At 50.1% G+C, this 20,115-nt stretch overlaps 2 protein-coding genes across 2 annotated transcripts; both read left to right on the top strand.

Moving 5' to 3' along the window:
- The first annotated feature begins 1,771 nt into the window (after positions 1-1,771).
- Positions 1,772-4,166, top strand: CSF2 (colony stimulating factor 2). Its single transcript, XM_057748847.1, has 4 exons — positions 1,772-1,937; positions 2,038-2,079; positions 2,813-2,938; positions 3,735-4,166. Exons 1-4 carry the CDS (start codon positions 1,779-1,781, stop codon positions 3,840-3,842), a joined length of 435 nt encoding a protein of 144 aa, XP_057604830.1. The 5' UTR covers positions 1,772-1,778; the 3' UTR covers positions 3,843-4,166.
- Positions 4,167-5,326: 1,160 nt separating this feature from the next.
- LOC130844242 (uncharacterized) lies at positions 5,327-7,371 on the top strand. Its single transcript, XM_057720536.1, has 4 exons — positions 5,327-5,568; positions 5,647-5,679; positions 6,109-6,246; positions 7,031-7,371. The coding sequence occupies exons 1-4, from the start codon at positions 5,416-5,418 to the stop codon at positions 7,157-7,159; spliced, it is 453 nt and encodes a 150-aa protein (XP_057576519.1). The 5' UTR covers positions 5,327-5,415; the 3' UTR covers positions 7,160-7,371.
- The last annotated feature ends 12,744 nt before the right edge of the window (positions 7,372-20,115 follow it).

The following is a 20,115-nucleotide window of genomic DNA, read 5'->3' as shown; positions in this document are numbered from 1 at the left end:
AAGGGCCAGAGTCTGGACATGCCACACTCTCACCCCCAGCATGGCCACCTAGGAATGTTCCACCAGGCTCAGAAGGGTAGGGCTGGCCTTGTGGTGTGCCCCAGATCCTGGCAGGGACCCTAGGGGGGTCTGGAGGACTAAGGCCTGGCTTCCCTGTACAAGGGCAACAACCCTCCTGCTATGCAATGAAATGTGCCAGGCTGCAGGCTCAGGCCACAGTACTCAGACCATGAGTTCTACCTGCTCCCCAGGGCTGTCCACTTGAGCTCAGTAGCATGTCCTCATTTATGTATGACCCCATCAATCTAGGTTAAATCAGCCTCTGGGGACCAGAAACATCACACCCAGTGTGGGGAGCTTCTCCTATATCAGAGGGGACCTGCAGAGGCATGGGGGCTCACAGAGATGTACCTCATATAAAAACATCCTCCCCTCCTGACACATTTCTAAGTACAGACATCAACCACACTGGCACACAGACACTCAGAAATGTAAGTGTGTGGACCCATACCCCTTCGACCACAAAACTCATGGCATGGGGAAGTAAACACCAACTCGTGCTGTGCTCTCCAAAGTCCATTGTGAAAATCAAACACTTGTCAGCCCCTCAAGAGCCTGTGACTTTTCCAGAAGCAGTTCCTGTTCTACAGGGAGGCCTTTGGAGCTGGAGGTGGGCTGGGGCAGGGGCCATTTAGGAAGTTAAGCCTGGAAGACCTTGGTTGAGAAGCCATTGTCCCCTGTACCTCCTGTGGATGCAGTCATGACCTTGCTGGTGACTGCTGCTTGCCAGAGGCTGTAGATAGGAGCACAGTGCCCACCTCAGAAGGTACAGTCTGCCTTGCAAAGGGAAGCGAGGTTCACGTAACTCAAGGGAAGAGTCACTCAGCAAGGGGGTGTTTGGAGGCAGGATTTGAACTCAGAACACTGACCCATTCCAGCTGAGAGTGCCAACCCACCTCTGCAGCTTGGGAGCTGAATATGGTTATGTATACCAGGATTGCGGCTGTTAGAGGAGATCTCACCATGGAGGAACATTCTGGAATCTTGCTGGCTGGACTTGCACATGGTTGTCATTCCCTCAGCTCACAGGGGCTGTGGGGCAGAGGTCCCTGGCTGGGCACAGCTTGCTGACTTCTCTGGATCCTTGGTAGGGACTGAGGTGAGTGGTCATAGGACTATGTCATTTGGCTGGAATCTACCTAGGTGGACAGTGGAGCAGGCCTGTGAGTCCTCCTCACACTCAAATATCTCACTGTGGCCAGAGCTATGGGCTCTAGGAGGAGAAAGGGAGACTGGGGTCGGAATGGGCCCCAGTGTGGCACAGCCAGCCCACATGCCTCTTGGGATAATAGGCAGGATGGGGAGCCAGGGAGGGGGGCAGGAGTAGAAGCTCGATTCAGTGTCTCCCAGGCCCCGCCCTGGGCACTTCAGGCCAGGAAGTCCAAGCTGTGCCCAGAGGCCCCTCAGAGGGAGGGGGAAGCCTTGGCAGGTCAGACTGCCCGGTCAGACTGCTGGAGAACGCTCAAGAAGGCAGGCAGGTGGGCTGCCAATTCTTGGAAAGACTCATTAATGAAAACCCCCGAGCCTGACCACCTGGGGGAAAGGCTCACCGTTCCATGTGTAGCTGATAAGGGCCAGGAGATTCCACAGTTCAGGTAGTTCCCCCGCCTCCCTGGCGTTTTGTGGTCACCATTAATCATTTCCTCTAACTGTGTATATAAGAGCTCTTTTGCCAGTGAGCCCAGTGCTCAGAGAGAAAGGCTAAAGTCCTTAGGAGGATGTGGCTGCAGAACCTGCTTCTCCTGGGCACTGTGGTCTGCAGCATCTCCGCACCCACCCGCGCACCCAGCCCTGTCACCCGGCCCTGGCAACATGTGAATGCCATCAAGGAGGCTCTGAGTCTTCTGAACCACAGTAAAGACACTGCTGCTGTGATGGTGAGTGAGGGAGGGAGCACAGGCAATGCCTGGGCCACCTCGCTGGCCTGGACGTGCCCTGCCTGTCAGCTTGATAACACAACATTTTACTTTTCTACAGAATGAAACAGCACAAGTCGTCTCTGAAATGTTTGACTCCCAGGTAAGAAGCTGCTTCTGACACACCTTCCCAAAGGCCTCTGCCCTGGGGAGTGTCTCCATTTTAGATGGACCCTCACAGGCTTGTCCACTTTCTATACAGTCAGCTGGCTGCCAGAAGGAGAGCTGCTCAGGAGGCCACTGAGTTTGCCCCGTGGCAGTCTTGTGAGCTCCTTTATTAGCTGAGCAGCCATGGACAGACCTAGCATTCAAGGGGATAGGGGGTCACCAGGGGCAGGTGGGTAAGTGGGGGCTACGTCATGAGACAGGGGATGTGGGCTTGGGACACTCACTGTGCCCTGAGACCAAGCCCTGTGAACACGGTGCTGGCTGCTGAAGGGCACAGAAGGGTTTCAGGAACAAACTTTGCTCACACAGCAGGTCTTGGCAAGGGCCCCCTCATCCTTCCCCCTAATGGTGGGAGGACAGTGACCTCCTTATTCTGGGGACTGGGACCCTCTTGAGATGCCAGGCCAAGGGAATGTGGCTGCACTGGCTGGGGGTGGTCTGAGCTGAGTGGTGAGGACGAGTCAGACTCATGTCTGCATTGGACAGGGGGACAGGGCAGTGTGTGTGACTGGGCCCAGCCTGAGATTAGTCAGGAATAATCCCGTGCCCCACCCAGGCCCTGCTCTTGGGAGATAGGGGTTAGAACAGGAAGGAGTGATGGGAAGGATGTCCTTGCCCACCAGAGCACACTTGGTCACTGCTCACCAAGGAATGAACATTTCCCACAGGAGCCGACATGCCTGCAGACTCGCCTGAAGCTGTACAAGCAGGGCCTGCGGGGCAGCCTCACTAGTCTCAAGGGCCCCTTGACCATGATGGCCAGCCACTACGAGCAGCACTGCCCCCCCACCAAGGTGAGTGCCCACATCAGGTCCCCAAGCAGGAAGGTCTCATTCTAGGAGGGTGGAGAATGGTTGGGGAGAGATCTTTGGCTGTGGGTGTTCAGGACCTCAAAGGGTTTCTGAGTCAACAGGTTTGTAATGACTAGACCCTCCGGAGAGGTAGAAACTCTAGGAGTTAAAGCCCTGGAGCTCCAGAGTCTATAGCACTCCCTAGCGGGAGCTGCTACTATGTTTGTTATTATCATTAATGAGGTCAGAGGTGAGGCAAATACAAGGAAACTGAAGACCTGCCTAAGGCCCAGAGGAAGTTCCGGGGTCCAAGTGTCACCTCCTAAAAGGACTTTCTCCTGGCCCTGCCTGGGATGCCTGGATTGCATGGGAGCAAGGAGGAAAGCTTATTTGAAATGGAAAAAGGCCCCAAACATTCCTTTCCTGTGGGAAAAGAGTGAGGTCTGTGGCCTTGACTCCTGCCCCTTCTGGGCTCCTAGAGATGGCCTGAGCCCAACTGCTGTGCCCTGGGCTGGGACCAAAGAGGTGGTGGCCCAGTTGCCCAGCAGACCAGCCTCTGGCTTGCATTTTATCAGGTCCCTGGCCCTGGCTGCCATTGGCAGAGCTGTGCACCTTTTGGGTGACACATGGGTAGCAACATGTCAGCTGACCCAGGTCAGCTGGCGGGCCCCAGACAGTCCTTCTGGCCTCTGAATTCTAAGAGGCAGCACAGAAGTATGCTGATGCTTCCCCTACGTTACCCATTCATGCCTGGACTCAAGTTTTCTTTTTTCTTTTTTTTCTTCTTTTCTTTCTTAAGGAAACTTTCTGTGAAACCCAGAATATCACCTTTAGAAGTTTCAAACAGAACCTGAAGGATTTTCTTTTTACCATCCCCTTTGACTGCTGGGAGCAAGTCGAGAAGTGAAACAGGCCAGACCAGCCAGAAGTCAGCCTGGGAGCTTACCTCACAGATCGCTGCCCTCCCACCCACAAAGAGCCAAACAAAACTCAGGATCTTCACCTTGGAGGGACCACAGGGTGGGCCAGGGCTGTAAGGAGCACAGATTTGCTCTGGGCCACGTTGACCCTGATACGGGTGTGGTAGGGGAAACAGACGTTTTACACGGGCAGGGACCAGTAATATTTATTTATATATTTATGTATTTTAATATTTATTTATTTATTTATTTAATTTCATACCCCATATTTATTAAAGATGTTTTACCATAATAATAAATTATTAAAAATCTGTTCTTATTTGTGCAGTTTTTCGGTTTGTTTTCTACCATGAACAAATGCTCAAGGTGCTCTCCTCCACCAGAGGCAGGGAGGGGTGGGCCCTGAAGCAGATCAGGCACAATTAGGCAAGCATTGCTCTCAGAGCACAGGGGAGGCGAGAGCCCGCCTGGGTGTAACATCGTGCACACCTGGACATGCTTCCCTGGATGCTCAAATGCTCCCACACCAGAGAGAGGTGTCCAGGTTCACTTGGAAGGCCAAGTAACCCAGACAGTGGGAATCTTGCTCGAGAAAGCAGCAGCATCCTTCCTGGGCAGACGGGAGATTCCTGGGACTCAGCTGGTCACTGGCTGAATGGGCAAAACACCTGTGCCCTTCAGAGGCCCAGACCCTGTGGCCATGCCCTGCCCCTCACACTCAGGGCTTCAGCCACTCCCAAGATGAACCAGTAGATAGACCAGCTGTTGAGGGAAAAAGAAACTAAACTACAGGGGTCAGAGCTCATCATATTTACCAAACTTTCCCCCAAATGGGTGATCTTAATCTTTGAGAGTCAGAGTGTAAGTTCATAATTTGTTGGTATGTGGCTCTAGTGCAGCATTTTTCTGAGCTGGTTTTTGTTTTTACATGAAGTTTTTCATCTAATCAGGCACTCTGCCCCCAAATCCATGACCTTCAGGCTGAGAAAATAGTAGCTCTCCTTCCTCCCCTTGCTTTGCCAATGGAACTGGAGGCCTTGTTCCCGAACCTGTTCTCCTGTGTCCCTCCTGGGATCTGTGAGGAAGTTGGTGTGTCTCCAGTTGTCAAGTGGGCAGTGGGGCCAGCCTTTACCTTGATGGGTGGGCCTGGGAAGCTTGTCCTGGTGCATCTTTAGCCCCTGCCTGGCTCTTTCTCCACCCTACTTGCTCTCTCTGCTCTGGCCATCACCTGTAGACAGTGCCAGTCCTAGCCAAAGACCTGCCCCACACACAGGAGGAAAGGTTGTGACTTCAGATGTGATTATGAATAAAAATTCTTAGACCAAGCCTGAATTTCAGCAAAGACAAGAATTCACCAAGTATGCTGTAATCATAGAAAATGCATGAAAAACACATCTTGCCCAGAGATAAGGTAGGTCCTCTCTGTCTTCCACATAAACCAGTGATTACTGATAAGAGATTTAGCATTTCCTTAGACTCTTATATATAGGTACCTCTCCCCACAGAAGTGCTATTAAGCCCTGGGCTCAGATCAGCTTGGAGCCACCCTCGAGTCATACCATGTACCTGTACCTGCTCCTGGCTTGTGTGCTCTGGGGCTTGGAAAGCCATTCCACCCCAATGAAGATAGCCAGCGTGTCTCCCCAGGACAATCACACCGCAGTCTGTGCTGAGATTCAGAAAGAACTCACGGCTGACAACATTACATACAATGTAAGTCTGGGTCTTCATCAAACATCGCTTTGCTCTCAGTGGCCCTTTGTGTTTCTAACCAACTTTTCCCACTTCCAGGGTTCCTTCAAAAGGCCCCAGAACACCAGCGAGGTAAGGAGCAGTCACCCCATGGTCATTTCTGACCATATTTGAAAGGGATCACCCAGGGCAGAGACAAGAACAAAAGTTGTTGGGTCAAGAAATCTGGAGAGAAAGCTGGGGGTTTGAAGATGAAGTCTCCAGCTCAGCCATCAGATGAACCAGTGGCCAGATTTTTCTGGGCTCTCTGATCACTGTCTCAGAGCAGCCCTGTGCCTGGGGAGAGATCAGATACCCACTGCAAAAGCTCAAAGGGCCCATCGGTCTTCTGAGAGAGAATCAGAGTAGGACCTGAATTTGAGTCCAGGGCTCCAGGGATGGATGAGGGCCAGGGATGGATGGTTACCTCTGGCCAGGGAAACCAGGGATGGATGAGGTTGAGGGTCAGCTGATGCTCTGCCGTGCACCACCACCAACTCAATGCACCCAATACTGTTTTAGGAGCTCTGCTATGGGAAGTTTATAGAGGGCTTCATCTCCACCCTGAATGAAATCTCTACGAAATATAACAATGATTGTCACATAAAAAAGGTTTATAAGGACATGAAAGAACTCACCAAAATCTGCCCAAAGCTGAATGTAAGTTGCTATTTGCTCTTAGGGGAACCTGAGACCTCATTTCTTTTGTCACCACAGCTAGAGGCCCAGTGGGGTAAAGGGTTTCTTATGGCCTCCACTTGCCACATGTTAGGCTTCAGATACTACTTTCCGACCCAAAAGAAGTCCACTCGCTGACAGGAGCTGAGGCTCTTAGGGGAGTGGGGATTCGGAGGTCATTCTAGAGGTTTCTGTTGTGCCCTCCACCAAGCCCCTATGCACAGGGGTCAGCATGGAACAGGTCAGAGCACAGCTGGTCGTGGACTCAGCCTGGGAAGAGGGAAGGGCCACTCAGGGCCAGCCCCGGTCAGGTGGCCAGTCTAAACTAGCTCTGATTTGCCCTGCCTTTGGGGCCTCTCCTGGGCTAAGGAGCTCCACTAGGAGCCCATGATGTGGGGATGTGCAATGGCTTAGGGGGGCATGTGGTAGGGAAACAACTGAGGAACGCTGCTTTGCCCACCTTGCTCTTTGTCTGCTGTGTCCCCCGCCCCGTGTGTCCTTGTGTCCCTGTCCTAGGAAGCCATAAGACCTCCCCACACCTTTCTGGGTCTCTCCCCAAAGCTATGGATGGTCCTCAGACCCGGGGCTCAACTATCACCAGATGGTCCACAGTGCCCTCCCTAAAACAGATGGGGAGGGCCTGCCCGAGTTACCTCTTAGAGGATGGGGGGTGGGGGTCTTACAGAGCCCTTATGACCGGGAGAACAGAGTTTGCTTCTATTTTTTTCTGCGAAGAAGATAACTTAAATATGTATTTCTTATTTAGTCAACAGAACCACATAAGAATTGTACTACTGAGACAAGTAATTTCTCAAAGTTCAAAGAAGCCTTACAGAGTGTCGTCATATCTATAGAAGGATGGAAATCTTGTAAAAGGATCAAGAGCATCCTCTGATACCTCGTCTTCTCATGTCCTGGTGCCCTTAGAGTTTCAGGAAATGGGACTGGAGGAGCCTCAGGAACAATTTACAGCTGGGGTGGGGTAAGAGTTTGCTGGCCCTGGGTCAGCAGATGAGGCTGAGGGTGGGTAATGGCTTGAGGAAATATTTCTGTAACTGATACGTTAGCACTTGCTGCTTTAATAAAGCTGGGGTATGGAAATGGTGGTGAGTAAGAGTCATGATAGCATCCAGTCTCTCCGGGGCTTTGATAGACTGGAAGGGGTAGGGGTCTGGGGTCTCTCAGGAAGGGAGGCCCGGGAAGATGAGTGGAACCCCGTCTCATCTGCTCCTCCACTGTACTTCCAATGCCAGTGGACACACAGTAGGGCCCCATCAATGCCAGTTCAGCTTGTTACTGCTCCCCTTCTCCCTGCATCCTTCAAAACTCAGATCAGATCCTTTCCCAGACACCCCTCCCCAGCCTCACTCAGCACCCATCCACACCTGATCCAAAGGTTCAAGGCCTTCCCTTCTTTGGTCTCTACTGCAGCTCCTGGGGATCTCTAAGTCTAATTCATCTCCAATGCCACCCCCCAAAGCCTCAATGTGGCCACAGAAGGGTCAGCCCTAGCAAATGGCTCAGGAGAATGGAGGATTTCAGGCTACTCACAGAGGACTTGGCACAGTGCGGGACCTGGACCAGGTGGGGGTGCCCCCAGCTTCATCTAAACCAGCAAAGAACTATCTGACTTCAAAGCCCCTGCCCTGGCCTGCTAAGCCCCTCACAACACCCTCCAGGGTCTCCTTGGCATAGCAGCCCCCTCCCCAACTTGCATCCCCAGAGCATGGGGCCCTGCCTGTGGGGAATCCACCAGTCACTCAGGTCCTGACGTGCTACCATACCGGGCTACCAAGCTCTGACCCTCCACCCTCAATTCTAACCCTAACACTAATCATGTGAACGGTTTATTAGAGGTGACTGAGATTACCCCACAATCCAAACAGCTTCCTATAATCCAAACCTTCAGATCATGAGCTCATTCACCAAACCAGGAAAGATAAAGATCTACTGTTTCAAAATATAATTAGGCATCAAGCTATAACCACAACTAGGCCCAGGCCAGTCCTGTACAGAGTCTGCAAATCTACCCAATGACAGACCTTGCTCAGCTGCAAAGCTTCAGATTGTGCTTGCAGCCAGCGCACAGATCCACCACAGCCCTGCCCACCCTCACCCTTGCCCCAGGATTTTCAGGCCTCTCTCTGCTCATCTCTACCATGAGGCCCACTTCGGCTGGAGGTCAGCAAGTGTGACTGAGGGAAGTTGCCAAATTATTTCAGAACATGGAGGATGGCCCTGTGCTTCAGGTTCAGCTGGTATGGGGCCAGGAGCGAAGGCTGGTTTCAGCCCAGAGGAAGCCCATGGTCCGGTCCCCAGAGGCTATGAGCTCCTGTCCCTTGAGCAAACCACACAGGTGCTCAGAGTTCCCGAGGCCACTCCTCTGTGACTGACAGTAGGGTCTGTAGGGTGCATGGCAGCATGGAGTTGCTGCGACATGCTGGCAAGAAGAACTGTCTCTTCAATGCCCAGCCTCCTCTTAGCCTGAGGCACCTGACAGTAGAATGTTCGGGGCTTGCATGAACATCCTTGCCATCTCATTGCCGTGTTCAGGACAGCAGGGTATGTGTGAACCTGGCTTGCCACTAGTTTGCTGTGTGACCTTGGACAGGTGCCTCAGTCTCTCAGTCAGAATCCACAAAGGCATGGTGGACTCTAGCCCCAGAGGCCAGACTACAGCTTAGGTTCAGGGTCTTTATCAAGCTAGGTGACCTCAGAGCATCTGGCTCAACTCTAGGGAAACTGAGGTTGACAGAGAGGCTCTGGTGCCTTTCCTGAGAAACGGGAAAGTTAGGAACAAATACAGGTAGAAAGGGCAGCCACACCACACAGAATAACTACCTTCATCCCCCTCAAAGCCTGGCCAAGGCCACCAAACCCACGAAGAGACCCTGCAGTGAGGGCCATTTGTATTTTCTGTGTGTTCTAGTTTTCCCTCCAATTAGGCTCAGATCTGGACAGTGGTACTGGGGAGCCTGCTGGGGCTGCAACCAGGTGGGAGGGCCATGTGGGTACTACTCTGGAGACCACAGTTTCCTGGGAGCCTACTGGCACTTCTGACTCAGGACCTAAGGATAGGCTGGCACATGAGAAGCATGGAGCTCTGGGCTGGACACCTAAGCACAAGACCGACCTGGGTACCCCCTTTCCCTAGGAGGCCAGGAAACAGGTCCAAATTATATTCTTCCATGGGAAATAACCATGGGCAGGCCCACTTTAACCCTAAGGAAACACTCTTGGCTTTGCCAGGCCCACCTCTAGACCAGAAGGAAGAACAGGGCTGGGTGGTCTGAGGAGATAGGCTCATCCATACGTCAAGACTTCCCAGGACACTTGAACATCTCCTCCCTTCACAGGGGCCTCCCCGGGGACCACCCCAACCCACTATCGTCTTCTGCCTCTTGGGTGCCCCATCTCCCTTTAGAAATCAGTGGTACTGAGGCTGGAACAACGAATCGAAGACATGCATTAAAGCAGCAGTGCAGCCTTCTCTCATATGCTAGGCCTTGAGAACTGGAACAGCCCCGTTGGCAGCCACATGGTAGTCTCTGTCAAGGGCCATAGTGTGTCCACATCCTTTGACTTGGTATTCATATTCAGGGAGATCACACAAAAGACGGAAGGAAGGAAGCTTCATCCACAGAAATAGCCAATCTTCCAGTCCATGAGAAAAAATGACGGACATGAAGCTAACATGACAATAATGTCAAGGCACCTGTGAAAGGTCCAGAATGGCATTGATGCCAGAATGACCCCCTGTGGGCCAAGAGCTGGAAGGGAATTGAGATGATGATTTAGGTGGTGGGATGGCAGGTGAATTTTCTCCTTGGTTTTCTACCCTGTGATGGCTGTTAGTATGGCCATGGCTGGATCTGAGGAGAGAAGCTAAGTGCCAAAGTCAGTGTGCATCATGTAGTCCCCTTGCTTATAGAAAATTTGCATCCTCAGTGTCCCCAGCCAAATGGGATCCTCAGTGGTGGCTTGCATTGCATCAACTGATTCCCGAAATTGGTTGTTCAGCCAAGATGCTGGTGATTAGCTTACTATGGGGACTGCATCCCTTAAAGCCCAGAGCACTGATACCTTCTTTCTGAGTTAGCAAGAGGCCTGTCTGCTCTTCCTTGGGAGGCAGGGAAGCTCTCATTTTGGGCCTGGAGGTTACAAGGTGCTGTCCAGGCATCCTCGATTACCTTCACAACTGTCGTGTGTGGAGTCTCAGATGGAGCTATACATCTGGCCTGCCACCCAACCCCAAGTGAGCAGGACTGGCCCTGGAAATCAGGGCCTAAGCCCTTACACCTCTTGCTTCCTGGTTGCCTGCACATGCATGTGCTTGGGAATTTGAGGTCCACATAATTGGAAGTGGAAGGCAGGGCCTGCACAGACCAGACACATACTGCCAACCTGGGCTTCTAAGCAAGCTGCTATTTGTGTTGAATGCACAAGGCTGGTTGTTATAGATCCAGAAGCTCCTCCTCTGGACCCTCCCACCTTGTTTTATGGGCTTCACAAGTTAGAAATTTGGCATGTAGGTCTCATGGGCCTCAGTTTTCTTATCTGTAAAGTAGGGTTGTGACAGGGACAGAGAGGCCCAGCCCCACACTGGCCTGACAGAAGGAGGCCCAGACAGATACAGGGCCCTGCTACCCGAGGCCTAGGTCAGAGCTCTGCTGAGAGCACTCTGATACTGGCCCTATTCCTCTGAGGAGGCCAGAATGCTCATGGCATCGAGGTCTGCAGAGCAGGTCAGAGCAGGGCCAGCACCCAAGATGGGAGCTGGGGATTAGGAAGGGCCATCTCACCTACTGTCAGTGCTCGCAGCTCTCTGCCCCAAGGCCCAGAGAGGCCCAGGACTTCCTCAGGACCCCACAAGAGCTGAGACACACAGAATCCTCAGACATGGTTCCACAGAAGCCCTCTTTCCAGGTCCTCAGAAGGGCTGCTAGGCACAGACTTTCCCCTCGGAAAAGACTGACCAATTTCCCTCCTATGAGAAGACCCCAAGTTATGGCTGCCAGTAAAGATGCAGCTTCACAAGTTATTTTTCACTGTGGTTTGAGATAACAACAGTGAAACAGTTTCATGTTACTGCCACTGATGTTATCTCTGGCCCAGACCTGCTCTCTCAACCTGGAAATGATTAATCAAAATTTTTTCTCCCTTTTCTTTTTCTCCACTTCAAAGAAAGATGAGTATAAACTCCCTAAGTTCTGCCCTCAAACACAGCTTCTGGGCCCTCACCCAAGGCAAAGGTTGGCATTTCCTTCAAGATCCTGTGGTTCTCCTAGAGGCAGAAAAAAACCTTCTAAAATTATTTTACTTTTTAAAAATTGTTATTATACAATAAAGTACACAAATCTTAAGTGTACAGGTCAGTGAATTTTTATGTATGTTTATACTGATATAACCAGCATCTAGAGCAAGATGTAGACCATTTTCCAGCACCCCAGAGGCTTCCTGTGCTCTCTCACTCCTAGTCAGTATAGCCACTCCCCTAACCATAGCCACCTTTCCAACCTCTGTCATCATAAAGTCGTTTTGCCCATTCTTGAACTTAATTTAAGTGGAATCATAGGCTGTGCTCTCTTTTATGTTTGACTTCTTTTGTTCAATATTATGCCTGTGTAATTCTTTCTGGTTGTTGCAATGTAGCTGTAGCCTGTTCCTTCCTGCTTCTGTATAGTATTCCATTGCACCCCAAATATATTTTCTTATTCTACTGCTGATTGATATTTTGGCTCTTTCTGCTTTCTGGCTAATACTAATAAAGCTACTATGAACACTTGGACTCATATTTTGGTGAGCATATGTATGCATCTCTGTTGGAAAAACTGGGAATGGTGTGGAATTAATTCCTGGGTCATAGGATATATATATTTTAGCTTAGTTGGTACTGCCAAACTTTTTTCCAAGGAAGTCTTTTTTTTTAAATTAATTAATTAATTAATTAATTAATTAATTAATTTTATTGGCTGGGTTGGGTCTTTTTTGCTGTGCGTGGCCTTTCTTTTTTTATTTTTTAGTTGTGGTGAGTGGGGGCTACTCTTGTTGTGGTGCGCAGGCTCCTCATTGCCATGGCTTCTCTTGTTGTGGAGCACGGGCTCTAGGTGCATGGGCTTCAGTAGTTGCAGCACATGGGCTCAACAGTTGTGGCTCACAGGCTCTAAAGTGCAGGCTCAATAGTTGTGGTGCACGGGCTTAGTTGCTCCACGGCATGTGGGATCTTCCTGGAGCAGGGATCGAACCCGTGTCCCCTGCATTGGCAGGTGGATTCTCAACCACTGCACCATCTAGGAAGCCCAAGGAAGTCTTTTATAAACAACATTGTTGTTGGTTTTCCTGCCTTCTAAAGATACTTCTTGTTCATCAGACACTGGATCTCTCCTCTCCCTTCACATAATCTGAAGCTGTTTCCAAAATGTTCATGTCATTATTGGAAATTCTTCTCTGCATTGTTCAGTCTTGCCCAACCATCTGACAAGCCAACTATTGGGAAACAAAACCCAAATCCGACTGCTCACAGGGCTGTGAGGCCTGCCCTTGGGCTTGGCTTGGGCAGGCTGCAGTGAAGCACGTGCACTGAGCAGAGCAGAAATTAGCCAGTTTATCACTCTCCAGTTCCCCATGCTGTCATGGCTGTGCGTGGGCCCAATCTGACTTGGATGTGGATGTTGTCTTGCCAGTACACTGTGGAGCACAGACCTCATCCAAAAGTCTCTGGCCCCAGAGCCTCTGGGAGGCCTGAAGAAACTGATATGCCACTGTCCTAGGGAAGAGACCAGGCCAAGGAGCTCAGCTTGGGGTCCTCTTGGAGTCTCAGTTACCTAGTCAGTCCCTTGCCATGTCCTGCTGCTTTCACCTTCACTTTTCACCACCCCTTTCAAATCTTCTGTTTATCCTACAGCCTCACCCTGGCCCACCCCACCTCTCTCCCACGTAGATATCTACCACAATTGTCCCATGGGCACTCATCTGCAGAAAGATCCCTCCTGCTTTGCTCCCCAGGCAGCCAGATGGATTCAATGCACCTAATAATTCACTTAACAAATATTTACTGAGTCCTATAAAGTATCAAGAACTATGCCAGGCTCTGCAAAGAACCCAACACTTGAGGTGCTTACATTTTAGTGCATTAGTCTGGCTGTGTCCCATATGGGCTGCCTGCTGGCTCCGTGTGAGCTCCAAGCCCTTTGGTCTTGCCCAAGACCCTGCTCTGCCATTCTGGCCCCACAGTCCTGGAGACCCTCCAGCCTCACTGCTCTTAGTCTGTCTCCCTCACAGCAACCCTGAGCCCAGGAACAGGAACCAGCTGCAGCTCTCCTACCATTCCCAGGCATCCCAGTCAAATGGCCAACACTTTTCCCCCAGTGGGATAGACCAGTGTCCAGTGGGAGGTGGACATGCCCTCTACTGGGGCATCCCCCTCTTCAGCACTTACTCTGGGGCTTGCCTGGCTACCTTCTAAGCCTCAGGGGAGCTCCATCTTTTAGGGGACTGTGAGGTCTCTGCTCTGAACTACAACTCTGTTCCCCAGGTGTGGGGAGGACCACTCACTGCACAGGTGCCAGCAGGGACTGTGCTGCACCGTCTGAGGAAAGTGAGCCTCTTCTCACCTCTGATTAATAGAAACACATACAGGTTTTATGGAAGTCAGGATGGAAAAGCAGCATAAATTTCCCAAAATTTAGAAAACGCTTTGTGGGGCAAAGATCAGCACCAGGCTATAAGGTACTCCATACACACAATGATGTTATCATTATCCTTATCAACAACAGTGATAAGGGGAGCCAAGAGGATGACCTCGGGTCACCCAGGAGGCGGGGGAGCCGAGAACCCAACATCAGCACAGCTGCCTGCTCCCTCTTCCACTTAACGGATTTAGAAACTATCTCAAAGGAAGCAGGAGAAGGGAGGGAAGCCCAGCTCTCTGGCAATGTGTCATACTTCCTCTGCCCAGAGCCTGGGGCAGCCCCGAGCTGTCCTAGTGGAGGCCCTGGCTCCTGCCCAGGCCTCTTGCGCCAGCATGGCTGGATAAGGGTGGGGTCATTTCATGTGCTGGGAGTGGAGGCCAGGGAAACAGCAACCGTTGCTGGAGCCACAGCTTCAAGTCACAAACTACATGATAACTCATAGTCTCGCCCATCCCCCCACACCCAGGAAGGTCTCCCTGACTGACCCCCACAATCCTTAGGCCCCTTCTGTCAGGATGTCTCTAGGGCAGTTGCTGTAGGCCCTCCCAGGTCTTCAACTGAAACAGAAGTTCTAGCCCTCCCCAAGGCCAGAGGCAGGGCTGTGCCCAGCCTAGATTCACAGAAGACCAGTGTCTCAGACCCTAACACTTCCTCTCACAGGTCCAATCCCTGGAAATGTATACCAACCAGTTTTGGAACCCAGGCAGAAATCAAAGGAAGCTGCAAGAGCCTCAGGCCATGCCCTGGGCCACACCAAAGACTCCTGCACTTTGACGCTTAGGGACAGAGAGACACAGGCTTGGGCTCCAGACTAAACAAAAACACTAGGCATGGCTGTGGGTCTGAGTCCCCTAGTTATCAAGTACCATCTTTCCTTGGTGTTGGCCAGTCCACAGTCCAGGAGTCACAGGCAGACAGACAGAACAGGCCCATGACAGTGACAGACAAACAGGCACAGATTGAAGCTCCTAACAATAAGAGATGGACAGACACTAACCTAGTCCCTGACACTGACAGATTCAGGCAAAGCTTGGAAGGGACAGATTGAAAGACCAGCTGGGGACAATGGCGGAGACAGACGGACAGACATAAAGGCAGATGAACAGACAAACTTAGAGTCCCAGCAAGGATAGACAAAGACACAGCTGCTGCTGTAGTCAGGGTGAGAGGTAGCAGTTCTGTCCTTAGCTCAGTCCTAGAGGCTCTTGGAGTTTCCCTCTCAGCACTACAATCAGAGACTTTGAGGGACTCTTTCCAGAACCACAATTTCCCCTGCCCCATGATCCTCAGGAAAGGAGCAAGCTGTGGCCCTCACTTGTCCTTGGAACTGTAACTAAGCAGGACCCTATGAGGCCTTCCCAGAATAGACTCCCACCCATGTTCTCTGCCTGTCTTTTGTCTGGAGAAAAAATTTAGTTAAAGAATAAATTTTGTCAGAGACATGAGGAAATACAGAAACAAAGGAAAATAGTCAAGCAAGGCAACATAATAATCCTTTGGCTATTAAAGTCACGGGCTTTTAGTTCTTCCTCAAGGACTATAGGTATATTCTGAGCCGTGTGCTTTGAGCTGTTTTGCAGAGACTGAGCCCCCCAGCAGGTGGAAGACGTTAACTGCATGCTGCCCACAAGCACGCAGAGCCCAGACCACGTGGAACCAGAAGGCTGATGATGCGGACTCCCGATTACGTCACCACCCACCCGTCAGAAGAATGCCCAGGAGCTGACCACGCCCTGCTCCTTGAACACCGTGAGACTCCTCACTGCCCTCTCCAGAGTGGGATACACAGTCTTGAGGGCATTAGCCTGCTGTGGCCCCCTTTGCCTGGCAACGCAATAAAACTATTCTTTTCTACGTCACCCAAAAATCTGTCTTCACATTTCTATTTGGCTCTGGTGAACCCAGTTTCAGCAACAGAGCCAAACTCAAGAATCCGTTCATACCCCTGTCACCATCCCCACTTCCAAACCTTGTGGGACAGGAACAGCTCCACCACACCCCTCCTGAGGCCACCTACTCACAGCACAGTGGAACTGCTTGTCCTGCAGAAGGTCTTCTTAGGAGCCACTTTGAGTCCCGGCTCTTGGGGACGGTGGATGGTACCAGGTAGAGGCTGCAGTCCAGTGCTCCCATGGTTATCAGAGGATGCTTAGCTCCAATTGGCCAGCTTCTCTCTTCACCTCAATGACTTCCAGGGCCCAGAGACCTGAGAACCTAAAAGATCCTGGCCAAGGGGAGAGACTCCAGGCCAGACAGGATGGAAAGATTAGCCTCTTTCATACGTAGAGAGACTGAGGCTAACTTGGACACACTCAGCTCTGTGTCTGTAGAGTCCAAGAACCCCTGGCAAGGGGTAAGACTTTCCTACCTTGAAGGGACATTTGTGCTGAAACTATTACCAGGCTGCCCACCTCAGATTGGGTCCCTAGGATGGAGACTCTGAGACAGAGATTGGCATGTAGGATTGTTTGGAGAAGGAAGGGGAGGGGAGGAGGCAGGATTGAGCAGAGGGAGATGCTGGATTCAGTGCAGTCACAAGAAGAGTCTCAGCTGACCCAAAGGAGAGTTCTAGAGCTGGGATGATCTTTCAGAGTTTTCCTAATTTGGGGTGAGGAGATTAAGCCTTAGTCCTTGATGTTGATCAGTAATTAGATGTAGGTTGTCCCTGGAAGGAGGCACGACCTCCGGCATGGCAATGTTTTTCAGCCAAGGAAATCCCCAAAGAGAGGGGATGCCTGCCAAGAGCTGCCTTCCAGCAGCACTCATAATCTGGGGGAATAAGCCTTTGACTCCTGAAGGATGTTCTGGGTAGCACACCATCACATCCACCACAGTCCACCCCTTGAGCTGTTTGGATCCACTTCTTCATATAACCACTTCCCACAGGTTCTGGGAGCAGCTCCTCCAGGTTTCTAGTGCTGTGTGTGCTGTTACATGTTTAAGAACTGGCTCTTAAGGGGAAAAAAAAAAGTCAAACCTTAATTTGAACGTTTGTAAACTGTCATTGTGTAAATACTCCTACTAAGGCAATTTGAAGTTTGTAATGGTTTAAAAACTGGTTGGCAAAAACTTAGCAATACGCTCTCTCCAGCCAGGCTGAGTCACAGATGAATCTGGTGTGCTTCTCTTCTTGAAGGAAGCTTAAAAGAGGAAGGTTATCGACATGAACTACAACCCCTGCTATTGTAGCTGATCCCAGGGCCACAGTTAGCACTCACCTCCTCCTCTTCTATTTCTGATTCCGTCAGTTAGCATTGAGTGTATACTCATCTTGGTGGCTTCCCCAGTGGCATAACCCAGTCCCCCATCCCTGAGGGATCTAATTCCTGATCTGATTTGATTTTAGCCTGGGGTTGCTGCACTTGTCCCTTCAGTGTCAAAATTGGGGGAAGGAGTACCAGAGAGGCACTCAAGTGGATCCCACTGTGTAGCACTGTGTAGCGGTACCCTTTCCTCCTTCTGATGATCAGGCTCAGGTACCCCTGCCGAGAGTACTTCATTTCTGCAGGTCCCTGGACAAAAGAGGTCAAAATTCCCTGGCAACAGCCTTGGCTTAGAGTTTAATGGGACTCTTGCTGTGGTCTCAGGTGGAAGTTCCTTCCTGGGAAACCAGGATCTCTAAACCTACAGAGCCCAGAGTCGCAGAGGTGGGAAGCACAAATTTTCCAGTGGGTCACCGGGTGATGGCAAAACGGGCCACTCCTGCTTCTTTCTCTTGGTTCTCAGACTTTTGTGTTATATCTATTGGAACATGGCTCCATATGTAGAGATCTTTGACTTATAGTGAGAAACGTGTCTCGGAGGATGGCTCATTATCTGGTAAAGTACCACTCCCAAGCTGGCGCTCCAACTACGCCTCCAACAAGCTTCTGCACAACATTCTATCGGGTCAGCAGCTCCTAGATGGTGTAGTATGTGATTTGATCAGTGGTCCCTACGGTCATGGACTTACTCCTTCTTTGCCATAAAGTGGATCTCTTGGTTTGACATACTATATGAGATCCCATGCTAGTGGATCAAAAACTCTAAAAGCCCTTGAATAGTGATTTGGCTGAGGCCCTATAGACAGAAAAGGCAAACCCATTCCTGGAATGTGTGTTTATTTTTGTCAAAAAAAAATCACTTGCCTTTCCAGGGTTTTAGAGGGCCATGTAGTCAATCAGCAACCAAGTGACCTGTTGATCTCCCTGACTCATTGTATTGTATCTGGAGATCAAAGTTGGTCTCTGTTGCTGGCAGGCTAGACATTTGACAGTGGTAATAGCTAGATCAACAGTGGTAAGTAAAAGCTCACAGAATTGGGTTTGTGCATAGTCTGCTTCCCTGTCCCCATGGCTACTCCATTCATGTACACACTGAGTCAGCACTGGGGTACAATGACAGAGCTGGATAATATTAGCTGGTAGAGTCATTATGTTTACCCGATTATTGTACCTCTCACATTGTGGTATGCTTCCTGGAAGGCATAAAACATGCAATATGAAGCTATTCACACTTCACACCACTAAGGTCTCTCCATTGCATGCCTCTGTACTAGACTTCCTTGTCCCAGGTCTTCTAGTCTTTCTCATTCCAAGTCCCTGAGCAGCCAGCCAAGCCATTTGCCACTGCCCTTGAGTCCATATATATTTTAACTTCAGACAATCTTTCTACACAAATTCAATGGCCAGCTATACCACTTGAAGCTCTAGCTCATTCAATTTTTCCTCACTATTGTCTTTCAAGGTCACCCCTGAGTGGAGCTGTAATATAGTAATTAACCATTTCTGGCTTGACTCACATACTGATCTTACCTATTTGTAAACCAGGTTTGGGCGTTTACCTCCTCCATCACCTGTATCCACAGGTGTGAGCTGCGGGAGAGGCTCTGGTGCCACAGAGGCAGACACATGAAGTCCTGGGTTACTTGTTTGTGCAGCTTACTTGTACCTTCCAACCTTGCTCATACTTGATTCCCAATGTATGACTTCCATTTTATGATGGCTTGTTGCTAGGCTTGCCTGACTTTCTCAGTCAGGTCCTCCAGATCCATTAGGGCTCAGCAGAATAAAAGGAGCTGTTTTTCAAAAGGTGTGTAATTCCCCAAGGCAGATGCTATAGCCTTGTTCCAGAACCGTAGGGACACCAAGTAATTTTCCCACTACTGATGCCTTTAAAAACCACAGGATCTGATGACTCATATGATCCAAATGGCAGGGATACTTGTACTATAGCCTGAAAATGCTGCAGAGTCCTTTCCTACCTGGGGCCCCACTCAAAGGTGGCAGGCTTTTGTGTTACTGCCAGGTATATAGCTCAGAATAATATTCCCAGGTGTGCAACAGGTTACATCCATAACCCTAAGAGGCCTACCAAACATGCTGCTTTCTTCTTCATGGTGAGAAGTACAACATGTAATCATTTGTCCTATACTTCGGAGGAAATTTCCTGACATGCTCTAGACCACTGGATCCCTAAAAACTTTACTGATGTGGCAGGCTCTGAATCTTCACAGGGCTATCTTCTGGAGTACGTGTATCTTGTCATGGCCACCAATGTGTTAAGTCACTTCTTGATCATCTTATCTGATCAGCATAACATTATTGATAGAGTAGATCAGTGTGATGTTCCGCAGGATGTTCAGATGATCCAGACCTCTTAGGACTCCAGTATGACAGAGGGAAGGGGCGACAACGTAACCCTGGAAATTTATACTGTTGTTTGTTCCAAGTAAATGCAAACTATTTCTGATGGGGGTAGAAAAGAATGGAGTCACCAGATCAGTGTCCACACACTGTATCCCTGAGGTCACGTTATCTACTGTAGCAAAGATAAAACATCTGGCAGGCACAGTGGCTGTAACTGTGGCTACTATTTGTTGAATTGGTAGTAGCCCACTGCCATCTTCTAGGGTCTACCTGAGTTTTACTGGTAAATTAAAAAAAGATTCAATGAACTTCCTTTAGGTCTTTAATGGTGGCGCTAATTTCTGCCATCACCTCTAGAATGTGATATTGTTTTTGATTTACTATTTTGGCTGGAATAGGGAGAAGTTTTCAAGGCTTTTACTTGGCTTTCCTCACTATGATAGTTCTTACCACAATGCCAAGGATCCAATATAGAATATGAAGTATGTTTATCTGATTATATCACCGGGTAGGTGTGTGGACCTAGAGGGCCT

This window comes from Hippopotamus amphibius, chromosome 1, assembly GCF_030028045.1.
Source record: "Hippopotamus amphibius kiboko isolate mHipAmp2 chromosome 1, mHipAmp2.hap2, whole genome shotgun sequence".
In the NCBI taxonomy this organism is placed as follows: Eukaryota; Metazoa; Chordata; class Mammalia; order Artiodactyla; family Hippopotamidae; genus Hippopotamus; species Hippopotamus amphibius.
This window is presented reverse-complemented; position numbering and strand designations above follow the sequence as displayed.